Genomic DNA, 17,747 nt, shown 5'->3' with positions numbered 1-17,747 from the left:
GCTGGCTGGCTGGCTGGCGCACGCTGGCTGGCTGACTGACTGACTGGCGCACGCTGACTGGCTGACTGGCGCACGCTGACTGACTGACTGACTGGCGCACGCTGACTGGCTGGCTGGCTGACTGACTGGCGCACGCTGGCTGGCTGGCTGGCTGACTGACTGGCGCACGCTGACTGGCTGGCTGGCTGACTGACTGGCGCACGCTGGCTGGCTGGCTGACTGGCGCACGCTGGCTGGCTGGCTGACTGGCGCACGCTGGCTTACTGACGCTCGCAGACTGGCTGTGAAAGGATTAGGTTGGGAAGCTTTTCTATTTGCTAGCTGTGATGTAGCAATTAAAGGAGCCGGGCTTGAAGTCCCATCAGTTAGAGACCGAGAGAGAGAGAGACCATGCACAGATTAACCAGAGCAGCAGGGCCAGTCAGCTGCCTGGAAAATCACCGGATCAATTTGATTTTCAGTTCGTCCTTTTTTCTTCTTTCTTCTACTTGTTCACATCATCAGCTGTGAGCCCAGCCCAGATGCTCACATCAAGATCATCGAGACCCTTGTGACCAGCGAATGGACAGAAGCCCAGGCTGCTCCAGGTAAGAAAACACACATTCAGCATGTAGTATGCTCTTCTGGTTGGGGGTGTATGCAGAGCTATTGAGTGCCTGTCTCTGTATCTCAGTTCTATATTTAAAGCTAAAGAAACGAATGCCCATCCCTGCCTCTGCGAAAGAGATTTACGTCCATGTGCTGTACTGTGTTATAGAAAGTTAAAACTGCATAATCGCACCGCACTGTGCACAAACAGGTCACTATTGTGGGACAAAAATCGCTAGTTCAATTTTTATAAAATGTCTGTTTTAAATATCACTACGCTGTTTTTGATATACCACGGCAAATGACTACAAAGCAATAATAAAATGTAAATTTTAAAACCTTTTATTAAACACATTATTTTCCATTGGATCGAACCTAGCTTTTAGTTTGCTTCGTGTATACTTAGCGTTGGAACCCGCAAAGCATTCTCCTGAGATTTTGGTAAGGAGCCTCTTTATCTACTTCCCCCGGAGTCAGATGAGCTTCCCCTCTGTCCAGTATGTTAGAGGCAGTTTCGCGAGTCAATGCTAACTACCATTAGCTCAATGACTGGAAGTCCGTGGTATCGAACTAACAGTTATGCTAATTGCTAAATATACAGTGTATTCCGGAAAGAATGCAGACCCCTTTTTCCACATGCTGTTACTTTACAGCCTTGTTCTAAAATGGATTAAATCATTTCAAATCCTTAATGACATCCTGTTTCCATTGATCATCGATGTTTAAAATCCTTCATACAGGATGCAAAGACACAAAAAGGGTATCCGCAAGTTCATGTGACTCTGGGGAAGCGGATAACATGCTTAATTGCCAACATCCTAAAGTGTCCCTTTAACCCATAGTCTCAACAATGGGATCTTAAACTGTGTTGTGTAAGAAGGGTGTTCATTTTTTGGTTTGGTGCTGAGGGTAGAGCCACCTTCCCCTTTTGAACAGGCAGCCAGTGGCTGGTTGAGATCAAAGTGAATAGTTGATGTAGCAGGTTTTTTAGGTGGATTCCATCAAGCATGCTGTGCACCGAAGAACCATCGATCTTAATTATGTAAGACTTTGTAGCGTGGCCAGAAATACACTGAGAACTAAAGTTTGAACATTTCATAAATTCAGGTTGTGACGGAATGAAACCATATTGTGGGAAAAGCTATGAGATATATATATATATATATATATATTGCATACTCGGTGGGGTGTGGACTAAGCTAGCATTCTCGTGTGGGAGTGCACAATGTTGCGTGGCACGGTTGTGTTCTTACAGTTGCTTGTTGAAACAGCCTTCTGTAGTTCACACCTGCAGGAGCAATGGGCCCCCGGGGGAGGTGGGCGGGCTGCTGTCTGTAGTTCACACCTGCAGGAACAGTGGGCCCCCGGGGGAGGTGGGCGGGCTGCTGTCTGTAGTTCACACCTGCAGGAGCAAGTTCACACCTGCAGGAACCCCCGGGGGAGGTGGGCGGGGCTGTCTGTAGTTCACACCTGCAGGAGCATGGGGGGAGGTGGGCGGGCTGCTGTCTGTAGTTCACACCTGCAGGAACACGGGCTGCTGTCTGTAGTTCCCCTGGGAGCAATGGGCCCCGGGGGAGGTGGGCGGGCTGCTGTCTGTAGTTCACACCTGCAGGAACAGTGGGCCCCCGGGGGAGGTGGGCGGGCTGCTGTCTGTAGTTCATACCTGCAGGAACAGTGGGCCCCCGGGGGAGGTGGGCGGGCTGCTGTCTGTAGTTCACACCTGCAGGAGCAATGGGCCCCCGGGGGAGGTGGGCGGGCTGCTGTCTGTAGTTCACACCTGCAGGAACAGTGGGCCCCTGTAGTTCGGGGGAGGTGGGCGGGCTGCTGTCTGTAGTTCACACCTGCAGGAACAGTGGGCCCCGGGGGAGGTGGGCGGGCTGCTGTCTGTAGTTCACACCTGCAGGAGCAATGGGCCCCGGGGGAGGTGGGCGGGCTGCTGTCTGTAGTTCACACCTGCAGGAGCAATGGGCCCCCGGGGGAGGCTGCTGTCTGGTTCGGGCTGCTGTCTGTAGTTCACACCTGCAGGAACAATGGGCCCCGGGGAGGTGGGCGGGCTGCTGTCTGTAGTTCACACCTGCAGGAGCAATGGGCCCCGGGGAGGTGGGCGGGCTGCTGTCTGTAGTTCACACCTGCAGGAGCAATGGGCCCCGGGGAGGTGGGCGGGCTGCTGTCTGGTTCACACCTGCAGGAGGTGGGCCCCGGGGGAGGTGGGCGGGCTGCTGTCTGTAGTTCACACCTGCAGGAACAGTGGGCCCCGGGGAGGTGGGCGGGCTGCTGGTAGTTCACACCTGCAGGAACAGTGGGCCCCCGGGGGAGGTGGGCGGGCTGCTGTCTGTAGTTCACACCTGCAGGAGCAGTGGGCCCCCGGGGGAGGTGGGCGGGCTGCTGTCTGTAGTTCACACCTGCAGGAGCAGTGGGCCCCCGGGGGAGGTGGGCAAGGACGAGCACAAACACTCAACACCGCACGCTTTGACTTCTCTCTCTGCTGAACCAGCCGGGTCCCTTCCTGTGTCGAGCACACACACACTATGTGCCATGCACCGACACTCATGAAACACATACATGCCAGGTGGGTTGGACTCGGAGGGGAGCAGTTTGGCATTGTTGTGTTTAACGTGGAGATCTTTTGAGAGCACGTGTGAGACTTTCTACGAAAGTGTGGGTATGTGTACTGTCTGCAGATACGTGTTTCTCTGAATGATAGTCTGTCTGTGTGCGTGTCTGTATGCCTCCTCCCAGTTACTGGGAGCCTATTTTTAAGTAAGCAGCCAAAGGCCGCTTAGATTTGGTTGGCTGGGAACTCGGTCCGTTCCACAGAGCACCTCTTGTTACACCACGATCAGACTGACAGCGTCATTGTGTTTTGGTACACCAGAAGTACATTCATTTCCAATGGAGCGCTGCGTTTGCCTCGCACCAACCAATGCCTTGCAGTTTCAGAGCATTCTGTGTGTGGCGCCGCGTATGTTGAATTTATTCAACACGTATGAAATTGTATGCGTCAACTGGACAGAAATAGTAGGATAAAGGTGAAATATTGAACTTTTGTTCCACACACATCCACAAATGTTTGGCTGCTGAATTTATTTACGCATCATTGATGTAATGACCTGTCGGTGAGATTGAGGCGTTAGCCCGGCGGCTGCTCCCACTTCCTCGGCCCTGCTCTCCCCTCTGCCTCTCCCTTCTACCCCCCCTCCCCGCTGGCTCCTTCCACACACCCCTCCCAGCCCCCAAAGTGCCCAGCTCAGCAAATATTTGAACCTGTGCGAGTTAATCATAAGACTGACCCCCCCCTTCGGTCGGCACTAGGGCCAGGTTTCAGAGTGGGCAGACAGGGTCAACAGCAAGGCAGCAGCTCAGCTAATCATTAGAGCCACTGAACACGGCGATTGGCACGTGTGCTTTTCTGTTGCTCATTAGAAAAAGGACATTTCAGTCTTGGAAGTAGCCTGTTCCCTATTCCTCAAAACCCCTGAATGAATCTAATGTAACTCAAGAAATCTGTCATTAATTTCGACTATTTTCTTGGATGATGTTTTAGTTGAGCTATTTTACATCTAAGGTGTTTGGTGGGCGCAGTATTTCTCAAGTTAAAAGTTGCGCGATGTGTAAACAAGGTCTGGCTATTGGGCAGGTCTGTCTCACTGTCTATGCCGTTGGATATAGAGCAATCACTGCAGCTGTTCACCCCGTGTTAGTGGGGAAATGTAAATCGTCAAATCACTGCCCAACCTTCATATACCTGTTGTGACCAAAATGATCCTATTTACACCTCGAGGTAAATTTTGGCACTAGAATAACGGTTTCTGACTCATATCGATGCCACAGGCCGTTTTCAAAGGGTTTTGTTGCCTTTTGAAGGCAGTTCCTCTTTAACCAGCAGTCCCCACTCGCACAGCCCTCCTCAGCCTGGTATAACATTTAGAGAGGAAGGGAGGGGGAGCTGTACAGAGAGGCACGCAGCCCTCTCACTGTTACACCACCCGTGTCAGATCAAGGAGCAAGCCAGGCAGTCAGGCAAGCACCTGCCTCCAAGCCAAGCCAGAGTTACCAGATTACCTGGATTAAGTACCGCTGAACGGACCGTCACCTCTCTAAGAACCAAAGTAAAATAATCTTGTTTAAGCCACGGAATGGACATTTTCAGAAGGACTTGAGCGTTTTCTATCTCAGGCTCTGTCTGTCTGGATTTTACACACCGTTATTGGGAGAAGTAAGCAAAAGACACACCTCTGGTGCCTTATACCAGAACATGCACAACTTGCAACGTAAGTTTGAGATCTTGAATCGTTGCAAATCTGACACACTGGATAAGTTTAAAGGGTTTATTGCTAATGCGAGGGCTTCAGCAAAACCTTGAGACAATGAATTTTCTAGATAGATGAATAGGCCAGATAGAACATGTGCTGGGTAACAGTGGAGCAGGCTATGGGACAGAAACAAGACTGACAGGTTGTTGTTTTTTTTAAATTTATGGCCAGTCTCCTGGAGCTGTCAAGAGAACAGGTTTTCCTCAAGCCATCGCTCGCTCGTTCTCCGTTGCTGTACTTTTAGACACTGTTGGTTCATACAGGCCCCATAGATCACCCTGCCGCCTTTCTGTGTGGTCAGGACGGCGCGCGGATTTATCTAGGGACAACCGTGCAGAATGTTCCATTTCAACGGCACCGTTTCAGAGGCAATTTTAGAGGCCTCAATCGGAATAGGATTTACTACCGAGCAAAAAATAAATAAGCCCATGAATGTGAAGCACAAGTTGAATAATGTAGGGTTTTCTTTACTCTTGCTATTTTCCTATTTAGTGCGTACATGTAGCTAGCTGTTCTTTTTACATGAGATCACATGCCCTTAAGGTAATACCCAGGTAAACTGTCGTCCTTATCACTCTGATAAGCTTTTATCTGGTATACTTTCAGTCAATGTGGCCTATTTCATCATTCCCAAGCTGCCTTTGGAAAGACTCCATTCCCCCTCCCCTTCCTCCCAATAATCCCCCCCCCCCCCCGGAGAATTACCGGTGTATTTTGGAGCCTCCGGGTGACTGGTGGTGGTAAGTGGGTGGCTGTGACCGGGGCAAAGGCTTTAGGACCTGTAGTGGAGCTGCTCTGCCTGGCCTGCCTACGTGCCGCAGCAGAGCTGGTTTTGTCTCTGTGCCAACAGTGGGCTGGACTAAACCCGTACACGACACGCGCGGGGGGGAGGGATTGAGCAACCTGCGGGAGGGAGGGCTGAGCGCTACAGAGCAGGAGAGAAAGAGAGAAGGCTGCAGATTCGTTTCACTCCAACTGCGTTAGAGCTATGAGAAGACGTTCACAGCAGTTATAGTCGGATCTATCTCTGGAAAGGATGCTGTGTACTAAACAGATTATTATAGGGCTGTTTTAGCCTGTTTGTGTTCTCGTCTATATAGACACTGATCTGCACTACATGGACTGTGCACATTGAGGGATAGCAGCAGCAAGTTAAAATGGGAAAAGGCCAGTGTGCTTTCAAAATGACATCATCGCTTTCAGGAAATGAAAGATGCAGGAGTTGTTGTTGACTGTCCCCCCCCGCGCAATTGGCTGTGGTAAGTGATGTAACACATTACTGAGCAAGGAAGCAGGCAGGCTGCCTTTTAAAGACGGCTTTTTAAAATGGGTTTTTGAGGTGGTCGTACGAAGAGAGCAGGGCTCCAATCAGAACGGATTACGATTGTATCATTCAAATGTGCAACGAGGCTGTCTCTGAAACATGGGAGGATTTGGAGGACTCTTGTCTGAGACCCGAGTTTGACGTCGATTCTGAACCTTTATTTTACCGAGAGATGGACCCTCCAGGTAGGCAAACTGACTTAGCTCGTTAACGCTGGGTGTTGCATGACAAGTCTGTCTCAATGCGTGCTGAGACATTGTATGGCAGGGGGTGCGATGGTCTAAGGCCAGCAGCAGCAGCAGCGCAGGAAGTTACCAAGGCAAATGGTGAGTTCTGGTGGCGGTAAAATGTCACCTTGGCTGGCAGCCCAAAACTACTGCCTGCATTGCCATACCCTCTGGCCATCTCTGATCACCTCTTCTGGATCCGTGGATGTAGGCACTGCTACAACCAGTAGGCTGTTGGAGAAATCCAGCTCAAGGGAACAGCCCATTTGCATACATTATTCCATCGCCATGGATATGGCTGATGGTATAAATATGTATATTATGCCCATGGCTCGGTGTCTCTCCTGCTACGTTGAAGTCTTGAGGTACGCTGCAGCAGGACAGCAGGCAGATGGGGAACAAAGAGAGTGAAGCAGCTCTAGTAGGTTTAAAAATAGCCTTCTGCCATTTCAGCTCAGCTCCCTCCTGCCTGCTCCTCTGAAAGAGTGGCAGCTATATCGAGTGAGCCTGAGTCACTCGTGTGATTAACCATTCCAATGCAGCGATTAGGGCTTATTGATTCAGAGTGCTAGCAGCATGAAATAGGAATGGGGGGGTCTGCGTTAGGGAGAATGCTGTTGCCAAGAAGAAACCATTTGGAAGAGAAGGGACTGGATGTGTTCAACGCAACGTGGTGATGTCTGAGGTTTTTTCGTCCATTGAGCTTGGTGGGTTCATTGGTTTCTCTGCAGACAGTTATATTGGTGGATATGTGGCTATTTGGTTTACAGGATGATTCTGCAATGGTTTACTGTTGTTCGCATTTGAGCTGCAGGCCCAAAGCTGCACTCCATTTAGGTCTGAAATTATGCAGTGTCATTTATTTTTTCCCTTTTTTTGTGGCCGTTTTGCAGAAAGGCAGAGATTATCTGTGTGCGACGTAATTGGGGCAACAGATGGGGTTGATTTCTCGTTGTTGCGAGGAGTGAAGGGGTCTCTTTTTTTTCTTTCTTTCTTGAATGTAATCCATTCTCCCTTACTCACTCGCTCTCTCTTGCTCTCTCTCTCTCTCTCAATGTTGGAGACCAGTGGTATTCTTTCAGCCCAATGTAATCAAGTGGAAAGGATTGGAGGGAAAAGCCATATCCTCCCACTGTTCTAACTGCCACAGACCTTTGATCAAGTTCAAATGGCTCTTCATCGTCCACTAAGCAAATGGAATTATATTTTCCACTCGCAGCTCGAGAGTTATATCTATTTCTACAACCCCTTTCAGCTCCCCCCTGGCATACTGGCTTAGCATTACATTATATGGACTATGCCAGGAGTGACATCACTCCTGATAACGGCATGCTCCTGTTTAATGCAATAGGCAATTGACTGTGTCATCATCACATGAACTAAGCAGCTCTCTCTCTCCCCTCTCGAACAATACAGCCTTACCTCCCAAGCCGCCCAAACCCACAGCCCCCGCTGTCACTAACAACGGTATGAACAACAACATGGCGCTGCAGGACGGCGAATGGTACTGGGGAGACATCTCCCGCGAGGAGGTCAACGAGAAGCTGAGGGACACGGCCGACGGTACGTTCTTGGTCCGCGACGCCTCCACCAAGATGCACGGCGACTACACGCTCACGTTGAGGTAAGTCTTTTTCCTTCCCTCGAAAAAGACTCAATTCGCACACCCTCTATAACTAGTGTTTGTTGAATATTTCCGTTTAATTTGGTCCCCCCTCCCTATTGGTCTCCACTTACAGAAAAGGGGGTAACAATAAGCTGATCAAGATATTCCACCGGGATGGGAAATATGGCTTTTCGGACCCTCTGACCTTCAACTCAGTGGTGGAGCTCATCAACCACTACCGCAACGAGTCGCTGGCCCAGTACAACCCCAAGCTAGACGTCAAGCTGCAGTTCCCCGTCTCCAAACACCAGCAGGTAACCGGCAGCATGATCATAAACTTAATTTGTTTAGGACTTTTCACACAATGCGTCATAGCTCAAAAGCCTTGGCAAATGAGTCACTGTAGATCTACAGCTCTACTCCATTTCTTCGCCTCCCCTTCTCAGGATCAGGTGGTGAAGGAGGACAACATCGAGGCTGTGGGGAAGAAGCTCCATGAGTACCACCAGCAGTACCAGGAGAAAAACCGAGAGTACGACCGCCTCTACGAGGAGTACACCAGGACGTCCCAGGAAATCCAAATGAAGAGGACAGCGATCGAAGCCTTCAACGAAACCATCAAGATCTTCGAGGAGCAGTGCCAAACGCAAGAGCGGTACAGCAAAGAGTACATTGAAAAGTTCAGGAGGGAAGGCAATGACAAGGAGATCCAGAGGTAAGGGCTTGATCTAGACCCCCCCCCCCAAAAAAAAACTGCCCAAGAAATACAATTTGGACACATTGTTTTCTTATCTGATCAACTTCTTAGTGCTTCATAACTGAGTTATTGTTTTCCTCAGGATCATGGGCAACTATGAGAAGCTGAAGTCTCGTATCAGTGAGATCGTGGACAGCAAGCGGCGCCTGGAGGAGGATCTGAAGAAGCAGGCCGCTGACTACCGAGAGATCGACAAACGGATGAACAGCATCAAGCCCGACCTCATCCAGCTCCGCAAGACCAGGGATCAGTACCTCATGTAAGTATCACCTCCTGGTTTCAAATCAATTCAAGTGACTTTATTTTTCTGGTGATGGGAACGTCTTGTAAAGGTCTCGATACTACCAGTCTCTAATCGGTCTTGTCATGGTTCTTGTATTCCAGGTGGTTGACCCAGAAGGGTGTCAGGCAGAAGAAGCTCAACGAGTGGCTGGAAATCAAGAACGAGAACACGGAAGAGTGAGTATTATAGACTGACCTTCCATACATTTTTATGTTCCTGGCATCTAACGTTGGCAAAGCAATGGGGAATCGCATCGCACCATTGTTAAATAGTTTGCCATTCGATTTCAAACTTTAAAGTGCCTAACTCCCTCCGTCCATCTATGTTCTCCAGTCAATACTCTATGGTGGATGACGATGAGGACCTCCCACACCACGACGAGCGCTCCTGGAAGCTGGGCAACATCAACCGGCTGCAGGCTGAGGCCCTCCTCCGGGGGAAGAGAGACGGAACATTCCTGGTCCGAGACAGCAGCAAGGCAGGATGCTACGCCTGCAGTGTTGTGTACGTATAAAGACCTTGTACTCATTCTACTTTTGTCCTATAGTATAGTCATGTAAGCATCTACCTGATTCTGAACTGACCCTACCAGCATTTGGTTACTGATGCAACGTAATTTACCTCGGCGTTTGTACGGCTGTAGCTTGACAGTGTTCCCTTGAAGGATCAGACTGTGCTGCACTACACCCTTTCTGTTCACCTCAACCTGAAGTCAAGCTGTTTGCTTCTACACGGTTCAGCACATTGACGTTGGCACTGCAAACACAAAATTCAGAGACTGTAGACTTTACAGGAGCAGGCGTAGACACTGCAGCTCAGCCATGTCTAGAGTGAACCTCGTGCCATGTCTAGAGTGAACCTCGTGCCATGTCTAGAGTGAACCTCGTGCCATGTCTAGAGTGAACCTCGTGCCATGTCTAGAGTGAACCTCGTGCCATGTCTAGAGTGAACCTCGTGCCATGTCTAGAGTGAACCTCGTGCCATGTCTAGAGTGAACCTCGTGCCATGTCTAGAGTGAACCTCGTGTGTCTACCATGTCTAGAGGAACTTGATGATTATGTCTAGAGTCAGAGTGAACGTGCCAGAGAGTGAACCTCGTCAGGTGAACCTGCCCTAGTGCCATGTCTAGAGTGAACCTCGTGCCATGCTGGGAACGAGAAAGTACAACCTGACCTAATAGAATATGACTTGACGTTTCTCTCCTTCTCCGTCTCTCCTCTCCAGTGTGGAAGGTGAGGTGAAGCACTGTGTCATCAACAAGACGCCCTCAGGGTTTGGCTTCGCCGAACCTTACAACCTGTACAACTCGCTCAAAGAACTGGTCCTCCACTATCAGCACACGTCACTGGTCCAGCACAATGACTCTCTGAATGTTACGCTAGCGCACCCCGTCTACGCACAGCAGAAGCGGTGAGGACCCTCCTGGCCATTCAGTTGGGCAAAAACATGAGAGACTTGTTTTCCTAAAAATGTATATTTATATATTGTGCTCGGACTTTGGACTCAAAGATTTAAAAAAATAAAATAATAATAATTAAAAACTAGGCCCGTGTCTTGCCTACTAACAGACGTTTGACCCACGAGAGAGGAAAGGACTAAAGAGACTAACGCGAAACGAAGCCTGAAAACATTTCAGTGACTGTGAGCTGACTGTGAGCAGTGGCGAGAGCCTGAATGTAGTGTTGTCTCTCGTGCGTATTGTGGGAGTCGAGGTGAAACTGCTGAACTCTCTCCCCAGCGGAGGACATTGGAGGCCTTTTCCTAATGGTGCTTGTTCTTTTCAAAGCTTTACCAGCTGGAATGTCAAAACGCAGATAAAACATGAGTGCATCATTTTCTCTTTCTTTTCCCCCTTTTTGCGTTTTTACTTTCAAGTGTATCCCCCTGCGGGTGTCTGTGTGTGTCCATGTGACCAAAACTCACAGTATCTGAAAGCTGTTGGGGGTGTCTAACACACGTGTGTGTGTGTGTGTGTGTGTGTAAGTGTTCAGTGACAGACCATGGATCAGCTGATAAATGTAGCAAAATGGCACTTTTGACAAAGTATAATCGTTTTCTTGAAAAGACTCCTACGGACTTACAGTGCAGAGACTCTAAACTGTTCTCTACTGTGGATGAGTGAAAATATGAACAGACTTGAAATGGAAATACTTCATTATGTATATATACAGAGGGGAACGTCAGTACACAGCAAACCTACCGCACCATACCAAAAAAAAAAGCTCAGTTACTGTTCAGTTATGTCCTAATCTGCTATGCAATTATGTATCTCCCTTATTTCTACAAAGTTGTTTTTATGCTGTTGCAAACCCATAATAAGCTTGTTTTTAATGCTTGAGAAAGTTATTTCCCATGTAAATATCCAAGAGGATATTTTGTGTCAAAATGCCACGATGATAACTGCTTCAGATTTTTAAGAAAGTAAATAATAGTAACATATACTTTATTACAAATGACTTTATCAGCAACGGATATAAAGATGGAAAAGATGAGTATTTTATTAGTACTTTTTTTTGTTGCTTCAAACTGATGATGTCAGGTAGAGTCTTTTGAGTATTTGACAGTTGCTTCAGTCACAAGAAATATTTCTAACACGTGTTTTTAGGTCTTTGTCGAAACACCGGCAGCATCCCAAGTGGCTCCCTATTCCTTATAGTATACAGGGGATAGTGTGCCATTTTAGAATGCTGGGAATATTTGTTGATTACTGCAATCATAATGGTGCATGTTGTACTCACCTTTTTCAACCCTCTCCATGGAAACAACAGTATAGATTTATTTTGTTATGTAACCCTTTCCCCAAGGAAATCAGAGCAAATCGGTGTCTTGAAATGATGGAGATTGTTATTAAAAAGATCAATTGGGAGACATTTTATCTTCCCCTATGCATTGTCCACATTGTATTTTTTTTCTGTATCAGAAAATCTTTTGAGTTGTTTACGTGGGTGGATCAACTCTTCAAATAGTCCGTGATTGCTTATTCTCATACGACATTGTACACCAAGTGGTTCTGTTACTTGGAGAAAGTGCTAGCTGCCAACCCACTAGTAAACATTGGTGTCACCGCTGCACATTTCCCAAAACTATTTTTCGACTCCTGACTTTTTTCCAAGATGTAAATGTCCGTGAGTCTAAATTAGGGTGTTAATCTATACTACACCGTTAGCATGTGTGGATTTTTCATTACAAAATATTATGATTAACTTTGAATTAGACTATCATCCAAGCCCAGTCGATTTTAAAAATTAAATTAAATTATTTAAGTTTAGTGACATTTTCTTTCAAAGTTAGGCCTACTTTGCCTTAAAGTAATTTGTTTAAATCTACACTGGCTGGCATTGTTGGCAAATGTAACCCTCTACATCATCTATCCCTATTAGAAACATGAAATAAATGTGTCGTGTGAGGATTAACCTATTGAATTGTATTTTTAATTCCCCCTTCCCTTTGACATAAATGGCTAGTGAGACGTTTCAATCTGGCACCACTATTATACCTATATATTTTCCGGGAGTAAATTTCCACAAATCTCATGGTATACGTAAAGGTTGAAGAGAAAGAGAAGCATTTGATATGTTTCATTCGGGGAAAAGTGTTGCCAAGGTTGGATAAAGGTATTTTCTTCTCTCTGGGTGGAATAGTGTGTTAAACAGGGCAACGGGAGCGTTGCCTTTTGGTCTGTTTACAACAATGCATTTATTTCCCTTCTTACATCTATGACCCCATCACCTTTTGTGAGCCCCCCTGGGAGTGGAATTTCGACAAAGCGTAAACAAACTTATAGTCAGTGCAATGTGTACGAGATGTGTTCACACTGTGTAACAGTTTTGCGTCAGTGACCAAAACGATCATCATGTGGAATTTATTTTTACACATTAACATGAATCGTTTTCTCTCACGTTTGACTTTAACTGTTTCTCTTTTGCTTTGCTCGCATTGGTACACTCAAGGCCAATAACTTCTGAACTAGCTAAAACGAAGCAAGTTTGGAATCAAACTACTATGCCACCTCTGGGACAAATAACCATTGTGCTACAGTATACCTTTATACCTTTTCAAGTTTGTTGTATAAATGTAGTTTGATCCCAGGCTGGTGTTGTTTGTTTTACATTTGTCCAAAGTGTCGTCTCGTTCTACACTCTTTTCTTTGGAAAAATCTGCACCATTTTGAGGGTTAGACTTTTCTTTTCTCCCTCAGTTGACACATTCACCTGTGAGGTGATTGTTACAGAAACGTTGTTTGCAATTTACCAATATTCCCCAGTTTTGCTTCAATCGTGTATTGGGCTTTGTTTAAAGAAAATAAACATTTGTTTAAAAAAAGTGGAACTTTTCAGTGTTATTATTGAAGTAAAATAGTTCATTTTCCACATTGTGACATCCATGTACACATACCAGACAAAAGGCTCCTTTTCAGTTGCAGAACTGTGTACAGCTGGGTGTCTTTTTGAGGTTATGCAAATTGAATGGTGTGGCATTATGGCACAGCATTTGATGGCATCAGTGATAAGACGGAACACTTTGTTCCCCCAAGAGAACATTCACACTGTAATTGAATTTATAGAGGCGTACGTGGTTTTTGCTATTTTAACACACCACTTAATTCTAGAATGGACTTTTCAGTTCCTACTTTTAACCAATACATTTCTACTTGCAGAAATAGGATGTTAATTATAAATTGTATTAAATTAAACATACATTTAGTCATTTAGCAGACTCTCTTATCCAGAGTGACTTACAGGAGCAATTAGGGTTGAGTGCCTTACTCAAGGGCACAGATATAATTTTTAGTGAGTAGGCTCAGGGATTCGAACCAGCAACATTTTAGTTAATATCTCAGCACTCTCTTAACCACAAGGTGACCTGCCGCCCCATATACACTCACCGGACAGTTTATTAGGTACACCACCCCATTCACGAAATTGAATCGCTCCTACAGACAGTGAGTCACGTGGCCATGGCTTGTTATATAAAGCAGGCAGACATCGAAGTGACCTAAGCGATTTTGAGTGTGAGTCGGTGCCAGGCGCGTCGAGTCCAGTATCTCAGAAATGGCCCCCTTCCTGGGCTTTTCACACACAACAGGGTCTAGGGTTTTACCAAGAATGGTGCGACAAACAAAACTTCCAGTCAGCGACAGTCCTGTGTGCGAAAACAGCTAGTTGATGAGAGAGGTCGAAGGAGAATGGCAAGAATCGGGTAAGCTAACCGGCGGGCCACAAACAGACATAACTGCAGTGGTGTGCAGAACGGCAATCTCGGAACGCACACATTGTTGATCCTTGTTACGGATGGGCTATTGCAGCAGATGACCACGCCGGATTCCACTCGTATCAGCTAAAAACAAGAAGAAACGGCTCGATATCATGTGAATATCAACACTGAACAATTGAAGAGTGGAAAAACATTGCCTGGAACATGACAGAGAGTTCAGTTTACTTGAATGGCCTGGTCAGTCCCCAGACCTCAACCCAATAGAGCATCTTTGTCCAATCGTCAGCAACTGCATGATAACATCGCGTCAGCATGGACGAACATCCCTGTGGAACGTTTCTAATACCTTGTAGAATGCCCCTAATAATTCAGGCTGTTTAAGAGGGAAAGGGGGTGTGATCCAGTCCTAGATGGGTGTACCTCTATCAGATCTTACTTAATTGTAAGATATTTTGTTTATGCACCCCAATAAGCAGTGTTCCTTTACTTATTAATGCCTTGACCCACCAAAATGGTCTTGTGAATCATTATATTAACAAACAAATGGTTCCATCCGTAGCACAATCTTAAACCACAACCCAGTAGGGATTGGCTACGATCCACCATTTTGTGAAACAAGTTTATCCACCCTCTTTTAACACAAGAGGTCTTCATTGTTGCAAGTGACGTGCCAGCAGGCCATCCCACCCCTGACTCACTGGTAGCAATGAGTCTTGCCCTGGGTTATGTACCAATGCTCCAGCTCAAAAGGCAAATCGTTCCCTGGAGGTTATAGCCATCCCAGCAAACTTGCTTTAATCATCTACCGAGAGATGGAGCGTGAGAGAGAGGGAGATCATTCGAGCAATGTGACCCAGAGGAAATATAGACTGGATTCTTCCCATTGTAGTTCCTTGAATTGCAAATAATAACAACCCTCCTGCCCATTACAGTGCCCTTAGTCTGCATTTTAGAACAGCCAGGTTGGAGAATTCTGGAATGCACGGTTCTGAAACATGCTGAAAGGTTTTTTGTTAGAATTAGATCACCTTCGAGAGCTTCCTCTCAACTAAAGTGCCTGAATGCAGAGGTAGCAACGAGAAGAAAGATACAGATGAGGTTGATCAAGCGTATCCTCTGACAACCACTGTCTGCTGTTTGCGTCAGCATCAGAAACGGAAAATGTAAACCACAGAGCACATGACCTTAACCTCTCGATTTGTTCTCCCCTCAGCGGACTGCATCTTTTTCACACTTATGAATAAGACATTTATAAATAGAGCAAAATGTTTCCATAGTAAAATGAAGTACTATCTAAGACATGACAGAGGTAGACTAGATTATGCATGCATTTAATCACAGCTTGTTTAAGTAGTACATCATAGACCTAATTAATATTACTGAAATAAAAAATATTTAGCATTTTGATTAAGGTATCTTACCAATGACAATGTCAGTCATAACCCAAAGATAGGTCCGTGCACAAAGATGAGCCAATTAGCTTTTGTGGCATCAAAGCTAGACCAGTGAGAGGTCAAAGGGGAGTGTCCATTAGCTAAAGGCCTTAAAGTAACACAATTCACTAGTAGCCTACTGATGGTAGGCTTCTGGGATTTCCACCATAATTTGCAAATAAATTCATTAAAAATCCTACAATGTGATTTTCTGGATTTTTTTCGTAATTTTGTCTTTCATAGTTACAGGCCTCTCTCATATTTTTAAGTGGGAGAACTTGCACAATTGGTGGCTGACTAAATACATTTTTTGCCCCACTCTATGCTGAGCACTTGTTGGCTGCTTTTCATTCACTCTGCGGTCCAACTCATCCCCAACCATCTCAATTGGGTTGAGGTCGGGTGATTGTGGAGGACAGGTCATTTTATGCAGCCCTCCATCACTCTCCTTCTTGGTCATATAGCCCTTACACAGCCCGGAGGTGTGTTGGGTCATTGTCCTGTTGAAAAACAAATGATAGTCCCACTAAGCGCAAACCAGATGGGATGTCGTATCGCTGCAGAATGCTGTGGCAGCCATGCTGGTTAAGTGTGCCTTGAATTTTAAATGAGTCACTGACAGTGTCACCAGCATCTCACAAAGACATAATCCAAGATGGCGTGGAAGTCAGACGTCTTTGTCTTGTCTTGTCCCATGTATATATCTTTTTATCTTTTTCTTCGCATTCTTTTTACTATTTTCCCTAAACCTCAACTTCAAAATACTCTCCTGCAACCCGCCTCACCCAATGTGGTGTGCGTCATTTTTTTTTTCTAAAGTATTTCTACATCGGAACTCAACTGAAGCTAGCTAGCTAACAGCTACCAGCTATCAGTCAGCTAACCACTGCTAGCGGTCATCAGCTAACCTTTAGCTCGGAAAGCTCTCGCCAGTTAATACAACGCGTTTCAAACCAGAGAATATCGGACCTATTTTTCTCTCCATATCCCCGGATTCCTACCGCAAACTCTGAACCTTTTCATCTGGACCATCGCAGCTAGCTAACCGCAACCCGGGTTGACTACTCCTGGCTAAAGTTTTTGTCCCGGTGCAAGCACCAATTAGCCTGGAGCTAGCCCATGCTAGGCCAATCTCCCGGCTCCTGGGCTACTCCTGAAGCCCACTCCTTGGCTACAATATCCGGACCCCTTCTACTGCCGGTATGGGGCACGGAACCTGGCGATCCTTCACGATTGGAATACCGACATAATCTCCCTGAGGATTCCAACAGGCCCCTCAGGCACGATGTCCTCTGAAGGCCCATTCTGCTAACCGTGGCCTGCTAGCTATCTAAAGCATATTGGACTGTTAGCTGATCCATCGGCCAGTTTGTGGGACCACTATACACATTTTGCCAATAGGACTTGGACCCCTCTGCTACTTGGAACCATGCTAATTCCACGACTGGTCTATCGACATCACTGCACGAGGAGACAAAAACAGACTACCCCCATCACGATGTCCCTCTAAGGCCCTTCTGCTAATTTGCTAGCCCCGACCTTCTAACTGCAAGCTTGCTAGCCCTGGCCTGCTAACTATCTGAATCGCCGTGTCCCCAGCCAGCCCAACCACTCACTAGACCCATACGATTCACTTGGCTCCGCATGCCTCTCCCTAATATCAATATGCCTTCTCCATTACTGTCCTGGTTAGTGATTACAGTCTTATTTCACTGTAGAGCCTCTAGCCCTGCTCAATATGCCTTAACCAACCATGTTGTTCCACCTCCTACATATGCGATGACATCGCCTGGTTGAAACGTCTCTAGAGACGACATCTTGTAGTGGTATTTATTAGAGAGGCTGGATATATATATATATTTTTTGCAACTTGCCGATGAGTGTGTAGCGGTATTTATTAGAGAGGGGTAAAGAAATATTTTGTTCGTGCGCCAGGCAGGTATTAACCATGCCGAAAGGAAAAGAGTAGAATAGAGAGAGTACCACTACCAGACCCACACAC

At 46.5% G+C, this 17,747-nt stretch overlaps 1 protein-coding gene across 4 annotated transcripts in view; it reads left to right on the top strand.

Moving 5' to 3' along the window:
• The window catches only part of LOC135544655 (phosphatidylinositol 3-kinase regulatory subunit alpha-like), a 55,538-nt gene extending 43,555 nt beyond the window's left edge, over window positions 1-11,983 (top strand). The window contains exons 7-14 of one of the 4 annotated variants that reach the window (XM_064972435.1): window positions 505-587; window positions 7,869-8,076; window positions 8,192-8,372; window positions 8,505-8,773; window positions 8,898-9,074; window positions 9,200-9,274; window positions 9,432-9,602; window positions 10,323-11,983. In XM_064972435.1, coding sequence (XP_064828507.1) covers window positions 505-587; window positions 7,869-8,076; window positions 8,192-8,372; window positions 8,505-8,773; window positions 8,898-9,074; window positions 9,200-9,274; window positions 9,432-9,602; window positions 10,323-10,512 — 1,354 coding nt within the window. In that variant the 3' untranslated portion in view covers window positions 10,513-11,983. The other 3 variants (XM_064972439.1, XM_064972437.1, XM_064972436.1) reach the window with 3 other exon arrangements.
• Window positions 11,984-17,747: the final 5,764 nt, after the last annotated feature.

This window comes from Oncorhynchus masou, chromosome 8 (genome assembly GCF_036934945.1).
Source record: "Oncorhynchus masou masou isolate Uvic2021 chromosome 8, UVic_Omas_1.1, whole genome shotgun sequence".
In the NCBI taxonomy this organism is placed as follows: domain Eukaryota; kingdom Metazoa; phylum Chordata; class Actinopteri; order Salmoniformes; family Salmonidae; genus Oncorhynchus; species Oncorhynchus masou.
Note: the sequence above shows the minus strand (reverse complement) of the source record. Positions and strands in the feature narration are given on the sequence as shown.